This window comes from Equus caballus, chromosome 22 (genome assembly GCF_041296265.1).
Source record: "Equus caballus isolate H_3958 breed thoroughbred chromosome 22, TB-T2T, whole genome shotgun sequence".
In the NCBI taxonomy this organism is placed as follows: domain Eukaryota; kingdom Metazoa; phylum Chordata; class Mammalia; order Perissodactyla; family Equidae; genus Equus; species Equus caballus.
The window spans coordinates 5,350,618-5,369,606 of record NC_091705.1 but is presented as its reverse complement, the minus strand read 5'-3'; the positions used below and the strand labels follow the sequence as shown (position 1 = coordinate 5,369,606).

Below are 18,989 nucleotides of genomic sequence, written 5' to 3'. Positions count from 1 at the left end.
ACTTATACATCTCAACAACAAAAAACCCAACTACCCAATTAAAAAATGGGTAAAAGATTTGAACAGACATTTCTCCAAAGAAGATAGATCGACGGCCAACAGGCACATGAAAAGATGTTCAACATCATTAGGTATCAGGGAAATGCAAATCAAAATTACAATGAGATATCACCTCACGCCAGTCAGAATGGCTATAATTAACAAGACAGGAAACAACAAGTGTTGGAGAGGATGTGGAGAGAAGGGAACCCTCGTACATTGCTGGTGGGAGTGCAAACTGGTGCAGCCAATACGGAAAGCAGTATCCTCAGAAAATTAAAAATAGATCTACTATATGATACAGTTATTCCACTGCTGGGTATTTATCCAAAGAACTTGAAAACATAAATGCATAAAGATACATACACCCCTATGTTCATTGCAGCATTATTCACAATAGCCGAGAACTGGAAGCAACCTAGGTGCCCATCAAGGGAGGGATGGATAAAGAAGATGTGGTATATATACACAATGGAATACCACTCAGCCATAAGAAATGATGAAATCCAGAAATTTGTGACAACATGGATGGACCTTGAGGGTATATGCTAAGTGAAATAAGTCAGAGGGAGAGAGTCAAATACCATACGATCTCACTCATAAGTAGAAGATAAAAACAAAAACAAACAAACACATAGCAACAGAGATTGGATTGGTGGTTACCATAGGGGAAGGGTGGATGGGGGAGGGTAAAGGGGTGATTAGGCTCACATGTGTGGTGATGGATTATAATTAATTTTTGGGTGGTGAACATGATGTAATCTACACAGAATTCGAAATATATTACGATGTACACCTGAAAGTTAAAAAAAAAAAATAAAAAACCAAAACTGTTTCCTTCTCACTTGGTGGCTCTGAGTTCTGCTGGGCTGTTTCCTAGCCTATGACCAGGGGCAGGTTAAAGAGGAAAAACTACTTCTGTTGGAGCTTCCCATGTCTTCTGGTGCATTCTCACACCAGAAAAGAAAGGAATTTTGGAATATGATTATACTCATTCTTTTCATTCTAGGATAACACAAAATGCATGCTCCCTAGTTTGTTTCCTTATATGTAAAATTATTCTCTCAGCACGTACAAGCAAAACTGAAGCTTCCAACATTTTTGTGTTCTGTAAAAAAATTAAAAAAAGGAGGGCAATCCAGTGGTCATCTAATTCTAGGAGTCTAGAGACCATCCCACCAATGTGGAATGGAGGTCTGGATAAGATACACAGAGGAGTCCCGACAGATAATGTTTTTAGTCTCTGTTTGGGCAACAGAATTACAACTTCTTCTTTTTTGTAATTTAATTTGTGTTTGGACAAAGAGCTCCCAAGAATGGCTGAAATTTAAGAGAAAAATCCCAAAGGGAACCAGCTCTGTCAGCCTACTTCCAGTGAAACCTCAGGCCAGAACCACTAACAAAGCAGCAGTTTTGACAAACCTGAGCCATCACCTGGCCTGCTAATCCTATGATGGAGAGCCCATTACACTCGAAGCCCACCATAGCAGGAAGGAAAGAGGCAAAGGTAAGGAATCAGACGTCTAGAAGAACTAATCGACCTCTAGAGTCGACAAATGGCTCACTGCTTCAAATTCTAGGAATACCTCTTTAACATTTTCATTTTTAATTTACACATAGTGAAATTCATTTTGGGGGCTTAAAAAGTACCTTCTTTTTTTCTTTAAACAGAGTTGCTTTCAGGCAGATATTGGGGAGAATGATGAAGCAGGAAGAGGAGGGATGTGGAGATAAGACTCCTAAAAGATACCATTAATTTGTTCTCTGATCTTGGGCAGATACTTTTGTCTCCTGAGCAGCAATTTCATGATGTGTAAAATGGGAGTGAAAATACAAGAAAGCTATCCCACAGTGCTCTTACAAGGGGCAAAGGAGACTGATCTGAGAGCATTTTGCAAGTTCTAAAGCCTCATTCATCAGAGCTTTCATTAAATTATAGCAGTATTATTAATTACGATCTTATTAAAATAAGTTTTTTCTAGCATCGATTAAAAAATAAGATGAAACAGATTTGATTAAAAATCTACTAATTAAAAAAGCGTGTGAAATGAAAATCAAGTCCTTCCACTAATTTAATACACAAACATTTAACGATAAGTTGACAAATTTCTCAGGTGCTACCTGGGTTGAAGGTACCACGTCAAGCACTGTAAGGGGACTGAGGCAGAATAAAGCACAGCTCCTGCCTTCCAGCAATGACCTCTGAGGGGTAAGGAGACAGCTATGCATAGCTGAGGGTGAAGCCAGGCCAACAGCATAAGGTTTTTGCAGGGGGCAGCAAGTACTCATGGGGACTCAAGGGTGAGAAGCAAACAGGTGACACAGGGCAATGGGTCTTGACAAAAGGACCATGCTGCACACATTCAATGCAAGACTCCCGTACAGAAAAAAATGGTAGGTATTTTATGTTAATGTCTTATTACTGAAAGGTTCTCTTTTTTCTAAGATTTTCTCCAGCCCACAAATACCTATCAAAGAATATTTTTCCATGGAAGAACAAAAGAAAAACTGTTGTTTATTGTTTCTTTAGAAAACAATGTTCTCTCCAAAGTGTGTTCCACTAAATAGCATTAATAGCTTAACAAGCTGCATTACCAACTACCACTTACTGTTATGTGCTAAAAAGAAATCAACAGACAAAAAGAGATTATTCCCCACAAGGAGAGTACTTTCTCACAGAAACAAGACTTGCAATTTAAAGTGCTCTTCTTGATGTTATTTCCTTGTATCTAAACCTATCCTTTATGGATTATAAACCACAGTCATGATTTAAAATCTCTTCTATTCAAAAATCACTCCTTTTCAACGGGACTTAGCAGCATCCCCCTGTCCCTAGTACAATTTAGTACTTTACATGCCTCTAGAAGCCATCGCTCTGTCTCTCAGTTCTTCTCTGCCTAAAGAAAAAAGTGAATGTTCCTTAAATCTTCATGGAATTCTAAATGGAGAAAGACGATCTTGTAGGTCAACAAGAGATATTCCAGACAACAGGGAATCCCTACTGTAGTGGCAGCACCAGTGCCTACTAAAGACCCAACTGTCCTCGCCTTTCCAAGGCCCCAAAGAGAGCCATTAGGACCCCGCTTCACAGAACAAGAAGCTCAAGCCAGAGAAAGCTATGTGGTCACTGGTGCAAGGATGCAGAGACTTAACTGCAAGGCCAGGGCTCAAGCTCTAAAGTGGACATCCTTTTTCCCCAGGCTGCCAGTGAGGGGGCCAGGCCAGATAGCCTGGATGGATACTTCAGAGCTTGAGAGGCTTACAAACCCCTAATCAATCATCTGCTATGCCTCGATAGGATCGGGTTAGAAAGTGTCTCTGGTGGTGAGCTGGTGTCTACCATCAGTTCCCCACTCTGGAGGTAAGACAGCCCGATCTCTCTCTCCCCACAAGCATGGCTCTAGACATTTGAAGACAGCAATGATTGGTACCCATGTGCCAACTCTTTACCAGGCGAGCTGTTCTCTCACCATCCTTCTTCCTCTTAGCTACTTGGGCAGTGGGGTGAAGGTAGCAGAGCTACCCTGAGCTTCCTCCTGGCCTCCATTCATGCTTGTAGTGCCTTGGGCTTTGTGACTGCAGACCACACCAGTCATTCAGATTGGGCTTTTGGACAAAATACAACTCAGATATTTTTCATGTTAACTCTGAATTAATCAGATCACACAATGTTTTACTTCTTAAATTGATTTTTAAAAATACCTTGAATCATATGAAATCACACCCCCCTTTTTGAAAAATAGTCCAATATTGGCAATTTTCATATAGTTCAATGTAAAACATTTGCAATTCTTTAAATGTCCCTGGTTACATTTTTGCATGGTTTAATTTCCTTTGTTAAGTTGAGAGAGCTAGTCTTTCACACTTTTTTTGATTACTGAGTTTTGTCATTTAATTTATACTGCCTGGCTCTTCTCCTAGTCTAGTGTCGTCTACACAGGTTCTCTTCTAGGACAGGGTCTCTCAATCTCAGCACTATTGACACTTTGGATCGTAAATTCTTTGTCGTGGTTGTAGGATGTTTAATGACATCCATGACCTCTACCCACTAGCTGCCAGTGCACTCCCCTCCCCACTTGTGACAACCAAAATGTCTCCAGACATTTCCAAGGTCCCCAGAGGGGTGGAGGATGTGTGTCAAAATCCCCCTGCATCCCAGGAATCACTGCTCTAGGGTAATGAACACTGGCTAGCTCATCACTATAGAAAGTTAATGCCTGCTTTGAAATTGACAATTGGAACCAAAGTCTCAACCAGAAGAGTTCAGCTCAGCTACTTTGGTCACCCATTCTTCCCCATGGATTTAAGGAGGTCTTTCTTTTTGTCTTCGATTTTCTATCAATCAACACATTTACTGACTCCCTACTGTCTTGGAAAAGACAAGATGTACTCCAGAGAGTCTACTGAGGAAGATGTTGATAACTTGGAGCTTGTGAGAAGCCACAATAGAGTCTCCTTTCAGAGAGACCTGAGGGGCAAAAGAATATTTTCTCTACTGAAAAATGTAGGCCAGCTTATACATTGTATCATATGGTAACAGTTTACTGAGAACAAAATCTTTCAATTTTCCATAAATATTGAGTTGCTATTATATTGCATTTTTTATGCTTTAATTTATTTCATAAAGCAGGTGATTATTAAACACTTACGGCAAAATACATATAATTCATATTCTTCACTGATAGCATTTACTTGAAAGAAAGTCTTTATACTTTAATTTCAAAAATGGAAATCAAACAAAACTCTAGTTTCTGGGCTCCCAGGTAAACTTTTTCCTCTCAGATCAGCCTCCCATGCGATCACTTACACTTGTTAAAGCTGTGAAGCGAGTTCACTGCACGTGTAAAACCTCATAACTGGAACCTCCACCATCTGTTACCTTCTATATATTTCTACTTTTCTTATTTAGGTGTAAGTGGGTTCAGTCTATAGCTTAATGGAAAATAATTATTGGTTTTACAGCTATAAAAGAAAAGAAAAAACACTCCTGTTTATTATTTTGGTGCAATCATCTATCTTAAGAGTCCATGGCTGAACAAAAATATAATAAAATTTTCTTCGATAAAATGAGTAATCTACGGCTTGTACATTCTCATGAAACCTTAGGGGAAACATTCAGAAACCAATGTTACTTGATGGTATAACACTATATGATAGATTCTACATGTTATTACTCTGAATTTGCAAAATAAGCACAAACTAAGAACTACCATTAACTTAACAATACAAGTCAGGAGAGGCGACATACACCACCTAACCTTGCAAATATTATTCCTCCATCAAACCTAAGTCAAACTTGAAAGTTTTGTTTATTGCTGTAGTAAATCTTTATATTCAGTAAAATCCCAATAATTTGAATGAAGTAAATTCAAGCTAATAAAAATTATATTTCTAGGAAAATAAAAGAATTATTTTGTCAAATTACTTTCAAAAAAATAGTAACAACATTGGCTAACAAAACCATAAAATAACAGAGAACTTTGGAAGTTCTAGCTTAATAAGTGTAAATAAATTTACGGTTTGCGCCCTGTTTGAATTCCAACAGGGTTAGAAAATACATTCTCTTAAGTGGAGAGACAATGTGCCTGGAAATCTTTCCCACACGTTTCTACTTCCTCACAGGCAAGGATTCTTTGAGGACACCTTCCATACACTTGATTAGCCTGCCACTGTGTTACAATGTCCACAGTGAAGAGAGGGGTCCCATCCTACCTTACGCCCTGCCTTTTCTCAATTCATCTTTTTGCTTTCTAAATCGACTTTTGCTCTGAGAGATAATGGGAATTGTGCCAGGAGGTTCTGCCTTCTCAGGGCACTTATCACTCAGCACTATATCCCACCTGTTCAAAATACTTCATACACACACACAAATATATATATACAAAACATACATGTGCACATGGACATAAATATACACATGTGCATATATACACACATATAAATAGATAAATTTACACGCCCAAACCCCATCTGTGTCTCAGTTCTTGTTAGGCCCTCATTACCTTGCCCCTGGGCTATACTACGATTCCCTTTCTGTGCTTGTTGTCATCATTCTCTCCTGACTATAATTTATCCCACATAACCACTGTGGTTTATGCTTCTTAAAATGCTTTTTGGTAATTTTGAGTGTTGTGTTCTAAAACATTCAACGGCTCCCCATTACCCAAGAGATGAAAAAGGCTCTGAATCAAGGCTCTCTATAGTGCTGCCTGGATTCCTATCCACACATTATTTCCATGCCTCTATCTGGCACTAAATCAAAACCACTCTGTTCCTTGAACATAGCCTGAGAAGGTCTGTATATTTGACATGTGAAATTTCATCCTGCTTCTTGTCCAGCTATCTAAATCCTATCCGTCTCTGAAAGTTCTGCTCAAATTGCACCTCTGTGAGCTACTTTCAAACCAACTCAGCCAGCAGGGTATTCAACCAAGTTCAATTCCTATAATGCGTATATCACTCATCTGGCCCTTTGCCAAGCTGATGGAAATTACAGATACTCATTTATGTGCATCATGCTACTGTACATACTCTCAGAACCTGACCACGTCTTTACTATGTTGAGGAAAAATATTCAACTTGAAAAACTTATTGAACCTTTGGCTGTCTTAGAAAAGAATGATGTAACTCCAATAATAAAATGCCTGAAAATAAATCAGAAGATCCAAGAATGCTCAGTAGGAGGGGGCCTTAGAGACCTCCAGTCCAACTCATGTACTTGACCACCTGCAGTCAGGCAAGGGCCCCAGAGCCCGTGGGAGACAAAGCTGAATCCAGCTCCAAGGTCTTTCACCTCCCAATATGAGGCTTGTCGTCCATACACGTCGAATGTTGACTATATCCTGAAGCTGGTTATATCCTGAAGCCTTGAAAGACACATTTCCCTATTCTTAAAAACCTTAAGAATAAGCTCTGGAATTAGTCCTATTTTTACTCACTGTACAACTCTATAGTTTTTTAAAATTGTTTTTAAATGAAGCTTTTAAGTTGGCCTTCTAAAGTGACTCCACTGATACACATCAAGGTTATTATTTAATTCTTTAAACATCAGTTGGACCTTTAAATTTATAAAAATGCTCTTTATCCTGGGAGCATTTAGTTAAAATCCCATGACTTCAAACCTTGGTAAAAATCACTTGCTGTACAGAATAAGCACTTTAGCGATGCACTGGAATTATTTCCTTGGATATGAGATAAACAAGGTCCCTAAATTGCCATCTTAATTCTTCACTTTTTCTGAAACTGAATACTCACTTATGCTTAGTCTTAAATATATTTATAAACTTATGTGTATCTAAAAAATATGGTTCTAGTTATAAGCGTAAATTTTCAGCAAAGAGAAATTCTTTGTCTGAGAAAAGGTGATGCAATTATTACATATCACTGCATGATACAGGCTGTCTGGGGTTATTAAAAGAGTCAGGTATGACCAATTTACAAGCATCACCCCTGCAGCTTGCTTTCACAGCTCACTGCTGAGTTTTATGCTCACTGAGAGGCCCCCTGGGATCTTTTTACAAATGACTGTTTATTATTATATTATTCCATCATATATCTCATGGGAGGAGGTTGTAACATCCGTTAAGAAAATCATGAACTATTTTGACTTCTATGATAGAATATTACTCTACATATGTTTAAAATTATGTTTTCTTTAACACTGGTGTGGCAAAAGCTTAATTAAAATATAAAGTTAAATGGAAGCAAAAATGTTCCTAAAAAAAGTAAATATTCTTCGCTACAAAACAAGTGGCTAAAATTAAGGGGAAAAAAAGAAATGCTACAAGTGCATTCAGCAGCTGAAACATGAACCAATGTTGATCCCGCACCTCTAGTGCCCAGCACAGCACTTTGCAGTGTAGTCACTGTCGAAGCCAGTTTCTTCTGCGCAGACAAGAGAATCCAGTCCGCTGAGATTAAGAGGAAAGGGATTTATATCAGGGCATTAGATGGCTTATAAAATTTCTAGAAGTGCCAGGGAACCAAGCATGAACCCTCCGCAGCCAGGAACAAGGCAGCAGCAGAAACGCCCAGCCACGCCACAGAGCAGTTCCTGTGAAGGCTCCCTTGCCTGCTCCTGTCGCCTGCGTAGCAGGTGCCTGAGCAGAATCCCCCTGACAGCTGCTGCCCACTGCTCCCTACGTCTGCCTTCTAGTGCCACGTAGATGCTTCTGCTGGACGGGACCTAGGCAAGGTCCACCAAGCTGCAAGGAGTTGGGGACACACAGAGTTTAGTTTTCTAGCTTTCACATACAGAAGGCACACTGGGTGGGGTGAGGAGCAGGTAGAAAGTGAGCCAACAGCCAGGGACACAGAAGAAACATTTTTGAATTACAAAAGGGCTAAATAAAGATTTACTACTTATGTCTGACCCACAGCATGGGAGTGGCTATTTCTCTACATGTTCTGAAATTCCACAATGGCTAGTTATATTTTTCAGTCAAATCGTTACTTCAAAAGTAAGAAAATGTAGGGGAACAGAAAAAAACCAACATTTTAGGATATGAGAACAATAAAATACACTCAGTTACTCAAGGAGCTGGTTTTGTCCTCCTCATCCTCTTCAGCATCATTACAGGGGCTCATGCTCACTGGGGACTGTCGTGCCCCAGCTCTGAACTGACTGCATTACATGTTTTACCTCCTCCAAGTCTTCAAAGAACCCTCTGAGGTAGGCAGTGTAATTATCTGCATCTTACAGATAAGGGAACCAAGGCACGGTGAGGTCAAACGACCTGGCTAATAAGAGGTATAGCCAAGTTTGGAGCTCAGCCAGGCTGTCTGGAAGCTCATGCTCTGAACTGCTACACTATATCACACTGTATCACACTAAATCATAACTTTATACTGTTATGATTCAAATTTGTAGCTGGATGGTTGCCTCAGGGCAGAAGAATACACATTTCTCCACCTGGGAGCCCCATGCTTTTTTGGTGCATTACAAATGATACTACCGCGTTATAGATGACAATGACAAAGACATAGTTACCAAAATTTCTATATGCAAATTTGCAACAATAATTTTGCATTAATGTAAGCTTTGCATTTAAAGAGAATTTAACTTTGATGTATAACAGACAAATTGTATCAAGACCTTAAATCTGTAAGTCATTGTTAAAAACAGTTTACTTATTTGAAGTAAAGAAAACTTTCCAGTTTTTGATATATGTTCTTAGAGACATGAAAATAAAATTCCTTTCCTCAACTGTCCTTTTCCATTTCACACATATTGATCTTTCCATGTTTTAACTAATGATGAAATTAACAGGAACTGTTTTTAAGAAATCCAAATCATAGCTCCTTTCATGTCCAAATATTTTGCGGAAGACTGAAGGTGAAAAAGCTGCTTAAGCATTAGGAAAAACTAAGAACAACCAGGAACAGCTTTAGAAGAGCGGTTGAAAGATGGTGAAATGGGAAGGCAATCACGGAAAAGTGTCTGCAGGTTGGGGATGGGAGGGTACTCAGATAAGGAGTATTCTGAAGCAGAGCAGGACCAAGGCAAGAGCCCAGGTGAAATAAGACAAAAGGGAGGAGTATGACCAAAGACTGTTTGACCCATGTGTTAGCGGTGAATCAATGGGAAAGACATTGCCTGTAGAATAAGCCAAGCCTATCTGTGAACTCTAACAGCATTTTTCAACATGTGGCATTAGGCCAGTGTTCCCAATACTTTTTGAACCTTAGATATTTATACAATGGGTCATGTTATTTATCTAACTGAACTGCGAAGAAGAATCCATGGGACAGCATACTGCAGTTCTCGACACAGAGTGGCACTGCGGGTGCTAAGGAAACGAGGATCTTCTATCCCCAACAGACACAAAGCAGGTGGGCAGAGGGAAGCGCAGGAAGACCCCTTCACAAGCAGGCTGGGCAGTCCTATGAATCACCTCAAATTTTCCACATAATTTACAGTTATTTTGAAGGTCTTTATGATCCTAATTATTTTCTAAGCCAGTAACAGGATCAATTTTTAAAAATTCACTGTTGAGGAAAAATAAACTATTTCAAAGCATTTTTGCAATCATCCTAATAAACCATAAACTCACACTGTACATGTACCGTGGGAAATACTACTTGATATGGTCATTATTTTAGCTATTAAATTATTAAGACTACTACTCAGCCATAACAGAAGAAAAATTCCACATATGTGGAAGATAAACACATAGATAAGGAGAAGAGATCAGTGGTTACCAGAGGAGGAGGGGGTGGGGGGATGGTGAAAGGGTTAAAGGGGCACATATATACAGTGACAGATAAAAACTAGACTATTGGTGGTGAGCACGAAGCAGTCTATACACAGAAACTGATATACAATAACGTATACCTGAAATTTACACAGTGTTATAAGCCAACATGACCTCAATAAAATAATTAAAAAAAATTTTTTTAAGTTATTAGGATAGCTAAAACTGGTCCAAACAATATTAAAAACAGTTGGTTAGGAAGGTACCACATTTTAAATTCTGGCTACTTGGTATATGTATTATAATTACTATTTTTTAAGTATAGAAATGATTATATTTGTTTACATGATGAATTTGCTATCCTATTAGATGAAACCATGATTTTATGTGATTGTAAGAACATGAACAGAACCAAGGATAATCTGTGAGACATCTAGTTTACAAATAGTTTCTTTTTTTTGATTAAAAAAAGTCTTCAATTACTATAAACACTCTTCTGTCTGGAACATCTCGGAGCTTATTTCACTTGATCTTAGCCAAAAGACCGAGAAGCGATTGCTTACTTCAAATTCCACACTTTATTAGTCATTACTGACATAATTTTGATACGGTCAGATTTCAGAAAGCATCCGTAAAGTGACCAGGCCACAGCATAATGCTCACGGGGCCCTGGGTCTTGCCACAGTTTTAAAGCTCTGGTGGCCCATGAGCCACACAAGGCAGAGTTGTGCAGACAAGTTTGCCACCCAGAGGCAAAAGGAGGAAATTCACCTTGGATTCTATTTGTAAGACAAAACTAATAAATGTCAAAAATTTTTAAATTATTTGTTATTACTTATTTAAAAAACACAGGAAATTCTTTTTAGGGTTCTCCCTGCAGGAACGAAGACTTTTAGTGCCAGGCTACATAAAAGTGTGGCTCTCTGAGAACTCCCACAAGATGGAAACAAGCCCTGAGACGGTACTAGTTCACCAATTAAAAAATCAAATTTAACTGTATTCTCTACGGTAGATGTTTTCTTTTTATAATTAATATAACGTGTTTACATATAAGTTCTGCAACAACCACCACGAATCTATTTAGCCATGTTCACCAAAAGTTAAACTAACTATCAGAGACTTTTCTTACTTAAACGAGAAAAGTTTTCTTCCTTAGAAGGTCTTCTGCGTAATTTTCTTCTGTCAAAGGAATAAATTTTATTTAGAGTAATTCTGTTTGGCAAATGGTCAGGGCTTCTAAGACATACACCAATAATTGTTAAGGTTAAAGCAAAACAGTCAACTCTATTAAACACACAAAAATTCAAGCTTCTAATAGCTGAAACAATAGGCTGACTATAAAGTAGAGATTTATGATATCCTCATTTTGTCTTAGAAGTCTGTACATTGGGATTACTACTAGCAATGGGCCATCATTTAAGATTTATGTAATTTACAGTGAACAACAAAAGATCAAACTTAAGCAAAAACATGGCATACACTAAAATGTGAAAATGATTTTAAGCATAAAATTTGAAAACTCCTTATTTTACACCGTAAAATCCTATTTTTTGAAATAATTTTTTGGGTTCTCAAAGGTTATAATATACTCATTTCATCCCATATTATTGTTTCATTTTCATTCCAACACACTTTAAAACAGAAAGATGAGTCTAAACTCACACCTATTTATGTGACTTTCTAGAAAATTCATTCTAGGAATACTAAGGGTTTACTGCTGACTTCAAACTTGTTTTCATTAAATCAGAAGATTCTACAGTTGATTACTATTTCCAAGTAAATTTTTTTCCTGCAAAACCTTAGCAAAATATTGCTTTAAAGTACAACGGTGTTAACTAACCATTCTTCCTCTGGTTCTCTCATTGAGGGATTTCATTATTATCTGTCAGAGTTAATTCTCTTCCCTTTTTATACCCCTTAATCTTCCACACGCCCTGAGTTGTAACATTCTGTTAAAGATGCTTCCACCATCAATGATGGCTGTATGAAGATGGCTCCATCTGAGCACGAAGTACAAACAGTTCTATTCTCACATCTCTATTTCTACATTTATTTAGGAAATAAATGAGACTATGGGTGTAAGTCCAGCCTGCTGTATAGATGTCCTCTACACACTGCTGAAATTGGAGCAAAATCTAACAATGTCAACTCAGTAGGACAGTATGGTTATTACTTCAGATAAAAGCTCAATGATGAAAGCTCAAAGTGTTTATCAGGGAACATATCGCAAGAGTTTTAAATAGGGCCCAAAGGTTGGCAAGGTTCAAGTGTATTCTGAAGCAGCCAAGGAAAGCTGGCCAATCAGGAGAATGACTTCCTACATGTACCCCAGGGGTATCAAAAGGTCTGTGCGTCTGCATCATACAAAGGATAAGAGAAACACAGAAAGGATGGCTACTTGGTAGTTCATGAATGATTCAAGTTCACTGTTAAGTATCTACAAGTTAAAGGGTAAATTGTAAAACATTCTCTATATCTCTAATTTCTAAAGAAGACCTCGTGATAAAAGTAAATGCCTTAAAATTTCTTGAATTTTTCCTATTCCTTCCTCTTCCCATCTCCAATGCTACCATCTTACTTCTCATCATTTTTTAAATCCATATTCATTTAATCACTTCCTAACTAATCTGTCTCCAGGCCCACCCCCTCCTACTCTATCCTACCACTGTCAGATTTTCAAATCCATCCTCCAGACAGTGTCCAGAATAATCCCTGTGAAGTATAAACTAATCACATCATTTGCCTGCTTGATATTCAGACAGCAAGTCAAGAGTCAGAGTGTCCCTGTCCCACTTTCCCACCCTCTGCTCACTGGCTGGCGTCTTCTCAAGGGAGGAGCCCAGGGGCTGGCCATATCCCACCCAGGGGCTACAATGAGGGGCTGTCATTAGTGGCTCCTTTGGCCTTTCTGCTTCAGCTTAACCACAAATCATATTTTTGGCGGATAAATTAAAATAGGTCCTCATCAAGTAATGTCGGGACCCCTGATTCATGGGTGAGGTCATTCACAAAAACATCTTACCTCCTAAAAAAATAGTTTTCAAACATTATTAAATGACCAGAATAATTTTCTTCAAATATTAACTAGTGTAGAATCCCAAGAAAAAGTGGTTGAAATAGCATTTTTGAGGCTGACAACACAGGCAGAGGTTAGATCATATAGAATTGTATAGGCCATGGAATAAAATTCAAATCTGGTTGGTGCAATGCAAAGTCAGTGGGGAGAAGAAGCAGGGATGTGATAAAATCTGATTTACATTTTTGAAAGACCACTGTTGTTGCTGTGTGCAAGAGTTGAAACTACTGAGAATTTCAACCTTTCTAATATATTTTCATAAACCTCAATTTAACCTATAAAGTGTGAAATGCACTTTCCAAATAAGGGACCACCATGATAAAGGAGTCACAGAATACCTGATCCTCACTGGTTAATCCAAGGTGCATCACAAGGTAAAAATGCACCAGGAAGTCCGAGTTTGGCAGCACGTCCTGGCGTCGGGTCATCATGGCACAGATCAGTTTGTAGGCTTGTAGTTTGCCTTCCTTATATTCATTTGGCAATGTTGTCGCCTGCCAAGGAGATGATGTTTAAAGAGTTAACCAACTCCAGGTGCAGGGCATTTCAGCATTTCATTTACTTCTCAGTATTCCATAAGAGTTGTTTATGGAGCTGTGGGATACCTTGGCTTTAGTTAGACAGCCTGTCTTTGAAAGATGCAGTCTTGGGCAATTGCATATTTTAAACTCAATCTCAGAAAGGAAGAGGAAATTACAATAAAGGAATAAACACATATTCACTTGCCTTAAAAAGCCATGATGCAAACATTCTGAGCGGTGGGATCAAGACCGGGGGAGATGGAGAAGACTGGTTATCCAGGCTTATTGCTAGATTATCCCGTATCTAATTCACAGAGAGGAGAATTTTAGGGAAGGAATTATACAGTTTATCCCAATGATACTTCAATATTGTGTCCCATGGGCAAAGAGCTGCCTCCAATTAAATTTTTATAAGTTGAGTGAGAACCTATAATATTTACAAGTTTTTCTTTTATCATGAGATTTCCTGTTCCTTTGAATTGTGTGCCTGACTTACTGTACCTGATATTAGATTTAACACAAAACTAGAGTATTGTTTTTCTTGAATGTTAATGCCTGGAGAGGTCCTGAACTCAAAATGATAAGGAATGGTTTAACAAGTTATACTGTATAAACATGAATCATGTTTTTGAAGAAAAATGTAAATTTTTTTTTTTTTTGGCAAGGAAGAGAGTGGCCCTGAGCTAACATCTGTTGCCAATCTTCCTTTTTGCTTGAGGAATACTGTTGCTGAGCTAACATCTGTGCCAATCCTCCTCTATTTTGTATGTGGGACACTGCCACAACTTGGCTTGATGAGCAGTGTGTAGGTCTATGCCTGGGATCTGAACCCGCGAACCCCAGGCTGCTGAAGCAGAGCACACGAAGTTAGCCACTATATCACCGGGCCAGCTCCTGTAATAACGTTTTTGTTATAAACAAAAACAAAAACCAGAACGAAAATTGTATATACTTTTGTAAAATGTATTTATCCACAGAAATAAGACTATATATTAATATTGGTTATCCCCATGGGATGGTGATGTTAATTCTCTTCTATTTTTCTACATTTTTCATATTTTGTATAATAAAACCAGTATCATTTTTATAAAGAGAGTAACTAAAACTACTTAACACCTTATTCTTTAATATCCTGTAGTAATATTCTACATATGCATTAAATGAAATAACTTCTGCATTTATAAAACGACTAAACTGTAGTACTATCATTTATTCTTTGATAATGAAATGTACTTTGTCTAGTCACCTAATTTTTGTTCCAGGATATGTTCAGCAGCTAACTGCAACATGGATTTTATGTGAAATGATAAATTAATTTTCCCTATTAGAATAGAAGGTGACGTGGCAGCAGGACGTACCTTTGCTAGTTTGTACCAGAGTTCATAGAGATAGCCAAAAACCTTGGCATGAATCTTAGGTGACTGGATATTATTCACATCTCCAAGAATTCCCAGGACTCTTCTCCACAACACAGCAGCCGAGTCTGGATGCCAACCAGCGAGGGTCCCTCCAGCGACGATGCTACAGTCATCTGCAAGGCATTCGCTGCTATCTGCGGAGGGAAACGTGTCAACCCCATAAACACAACCTTGATTCCATCATCACAACCTGTCTTCTTTAATGCAAATTACCTATGTTTGAAAATTTAAGTATTCAGAGTAAACCAATTAAGATGAAAAGTGTGAAATGGCTGATAATTTGAAAGGACAGAAAAGCAGGATCAATGAAGAAAGGTCAAATGATTTTGACTCTTCAAACAAAAAGGGCAACCACCTAGAGATGACAAAAACAGTTTCTGGAGACCCTGTGAAGGGTTTTACAGAACAGGGGTGGGGAAGGAGGAGAACGGTGAGCAGCATGGGTAGGGAGCCAGGCCGTGAAAAACAGGCAACCAGGGAAAGTCTCATTGCCAAAGGGACATTTGTGGTGGTTGTTATTGTTAACTCAGGTTTATTTGGGTATAATTTGTTTACAATATATTTTATCCTTTTTAGATTCAAGGAGTTTTAAGAAGTGTATACAATCATGTAACTGTCACTATAAACTGCCACCATAATTGAGACATGGAACAGTCTCATCACTACAATTGTGCCCCTTTATAGTGAGTCCCCTACCCCTACTCTCTGCTCCTGGCAACCACTGCTGTTTTCTGTGCCTATAAGTTTTGCCTTCTCCAGAATGTCATATAAATGAAATCCTACAGTATGTAGCCTCTCTGTCTGGTTTCTTTCACTTAGCATAATGCATTTGAGATTCATCCATGTGGTTAGACGTATCAGTCTGTTCCTTCTCACTGCAGATCAATATTCCGTTTTGCAGATGTATCATAGTTTATCTATTCACCCACTGAAGGACCTTTGGATAGCTTCCCGCTTTGGGTGATTATAAATAAAGCTACCATAAACATTCATTTGCAGGTTTTTATGTGATATGTTTACATTTCTCTTTTTTAAGACTAGAATCACAAAATGGCATACATCATTTCTTTGCTTATTCTTTCCTTTTTCTCGGACCACATCCAATTAGTGGCTGCCTGAGAGACAGGCATGTCCTTACGTATCTGAAAACGTTTGTTCCCTGACTTGTGATTCCTAGTCTGGTTGGGTATAGAATTCTGTGTAGGAAATGCTTTGCTCCACTTTCCTACAGTTTCCCTCGTAATTTTAAAGTCAGCAGCATTCTGACACTTGAAATATTTTAATAAAAAGTTATTAACTCTGGAAAATTTTTGTATCCTCTTTTTACACCTAGTATTCTGAAACCTCATGATGGGCCTGGGTATTATCCATTTTCCACCACTGTGTTTGGCACTCATTAGGTCTTGTCAACTACATGAGGATTTCATGTTCTTTAGTTCTATTTTTTCTCTTTCTTGACCTTCTATTTGAGGTTCAATGTCTCACACAGGTCCTTATTTTCTGATCTTTTCACTCTTATTTCTCATGTTTTTGGTCTTTGTTCTACTCTGTAAATGCAAAGTGGATGTCTCCAACTTTGTCTTCCAATCCATCCATTAACTTGATTTTATTTCTGCCATCATATTTTAATACCCCAAATCTCTTTCTTGTTCTCAGTCCATTTTGATACTCTTGGTCCTCATTTTATGGATGCAATTAATCTTCTCTCTCTAAAGATATTAACAGCTTTTAAAATTTTATTTCTTCCTGCAGTCTCTTAAGATGTTGTCCACCCTACCTCACCCCTATATTCTCATATTTGTCTCATATTTTCATATTAGGTGTCTTCTTCAAATGGCTGGGGATCTTTGGCTATCTGCTCATATTTAAGAACAGTCCACAAAAGAGATGAATGGAAGCTTAGTCCACAAGCATGGTCTTTGGTGAGTTTCACCATATTCTTGGAGAATCTCAGACATATGTATCTTTAGGGTTTTTTCCTAGAACTCAAATTCCAGGAAAAAGACTTGATCCTGCTCAGAGTATGCAAACTCTAATTTAGTCCCTTTGTTTTCAAGACTACACCTCTAGACTGGGCTGTGCATTGGTGACTGGAGGCTAGAAACCTCCTAATTTACTCTCTCCATCTTCTAGGGTAAAGTTTTAATTACTTAAATAGACTTAACAAACAGTCTTCCTGTTTTTAGCCCATTACCTTCTACCATCTCATATGGGCAATTTTCTAACCCTTTTAGGAAACCTACAATAACTGTAGTCAGGTTGCTTCTTAGCTTTCCCACGACTGACATAGGATTCAGTGTTCTTGGGTCTGCTGATTCCTTTACCACGTCATCTGTTTGGAACTTTTAACAGTTGGTTGCTACTATCGTTTTTCCTGCCATCTTTGTCCTTGTAGATTATGTCTAATTTAACATAAGGCCATTAATGTGGTGTTGGTGAGGTTTGGGGAACAAGTGGGGCTATCTGTGTTTGTCCATTCTACTATCTTTGACTGGATTTTTTAAACGCCTCTGTCAGTCATTTCTTTAGCTTATTTTTAAAAGTCAATTATTTCATTTTCTTATTTGATCATTTTTAGTTTTAAGGCATTTATTTTAAATTTGACAACTTTTTCCTGAATTACGTTTTTAAAAATAAAACTTTATTTTTTAGAACAGTTTTGGATTTATAAAAAATTGCAAAGATAGTACAGAGAGTTCCCATATACTCCACATCCAGTTTCCCCATTACTAATATCTTACATAAGTATGGTACACTTGTTACAATTAATGAACCAATATTGAAACATTATTGTAAAGTCTATACTTTATTTGGATCTCTTGAGCTTTTAACCTAATGACTTTTTTCTGTTCCAAGATTCCATCCAAGATATCACATTACATTTCAGTGTAATGTTTTCTTAGCCTCCTCTTGGCTGTGACAGTTTCTCAGACTTTCCTTGTTTTAGATGACCCTGACAATTTTGAGGAGTACTGATTGTATATTTTGTAGAATGTTCTTCAATTGCATTTGTCTGATGTTTTTCTCATGATGGATTATTATATATATTTTTTTGCTTTTGCATTTCTGAAACGAACTTTTCTTACCTCTAATGTATGAACTTCTTCCAGTATTCTTGGATTTTGTTTGCTAACGCTTTATTTAGGATTTTTACTATTATATGCTTTTAAGTGAGATGGATTCTAATTTTCCTTTTTTGTTGTTGTTTTTTTTGAGGAAGATTCTCCCTGAGCTAACATCAGCTGCCAATCCTCCTCTTTTTGCTGAGGAAGATTGGCCCTGAGCTAACATCCATGCCCATCTTCCTCTACTTTATATGTGGGACGCCTACCATAGCATGGCTTGATAAGCAGTGCATAGGTCTGTACCCAGCATCCAAACCCACAAAACCCTTGGCTGCTGAAGCGGAACATTTGACCTTAACCGCTGTGCCACTGGACTGGACCCTAATTTTCCTTTTTTAATACTCACCTTGTCTGGTTTTATTATCAAGATATCACAAGGTAAATAACAGAAGTTAGGGAGCTTTCCTTCTTTCTAGTGCCTGGAATAGGTTGGAAAAGATAGTTTCTCTTTTATTTGAAGCTTCAGTAAAACTAAGAATTGTACTTTATTTTATAAATCTATTGAAGTAACCTACTCTATAGATATATGCTTTTAGCTTTATAAGTCCTTTTTTATTAACTTTTATATATTATTCTGCCATTTTTCCTAATTTTTTGACTAGGACACACAGATTAAT

At 37.9% G+C, this 18,989-nt stretch overlaps 1 protein-coding gene across 14 annotated transcripts in view; it reads right to left on the bottom strand.

The window, feature by feature from the left end:
• The window catches only part of RALGAPA2 (Ral GTPase activating protein catalytic subunit alpha 2), a 323,293-nt gene that overhangs the window by 162,292 nt on the left and 142,012 nt on the right, over window positions 1-18,989 (bottom strand). For all 14 annotated transcript variants that reach the window (XM_070247008.1, XM_023626011.2, XM_023626010.2 and 11 more), the window contains 3 exons: window positions 15,188-15,381; window positions 14,035-14,133; window positions 13,647-13,802 (listed from right to left, as the gene is read on the bottom strand). In XM_070247008.1, the coding sequence (XP_070103109.1) occupies window positions 13,647-13,802; window positions 14,035-14,133; window positions 15,188-15,381 (449 nt within the window). The remainder of the gene's footprint in view (window positions 1-13,646; window positions 13,803-14,034; window positions 14,134-15,187; window positions 15,382-18,989) is intronic.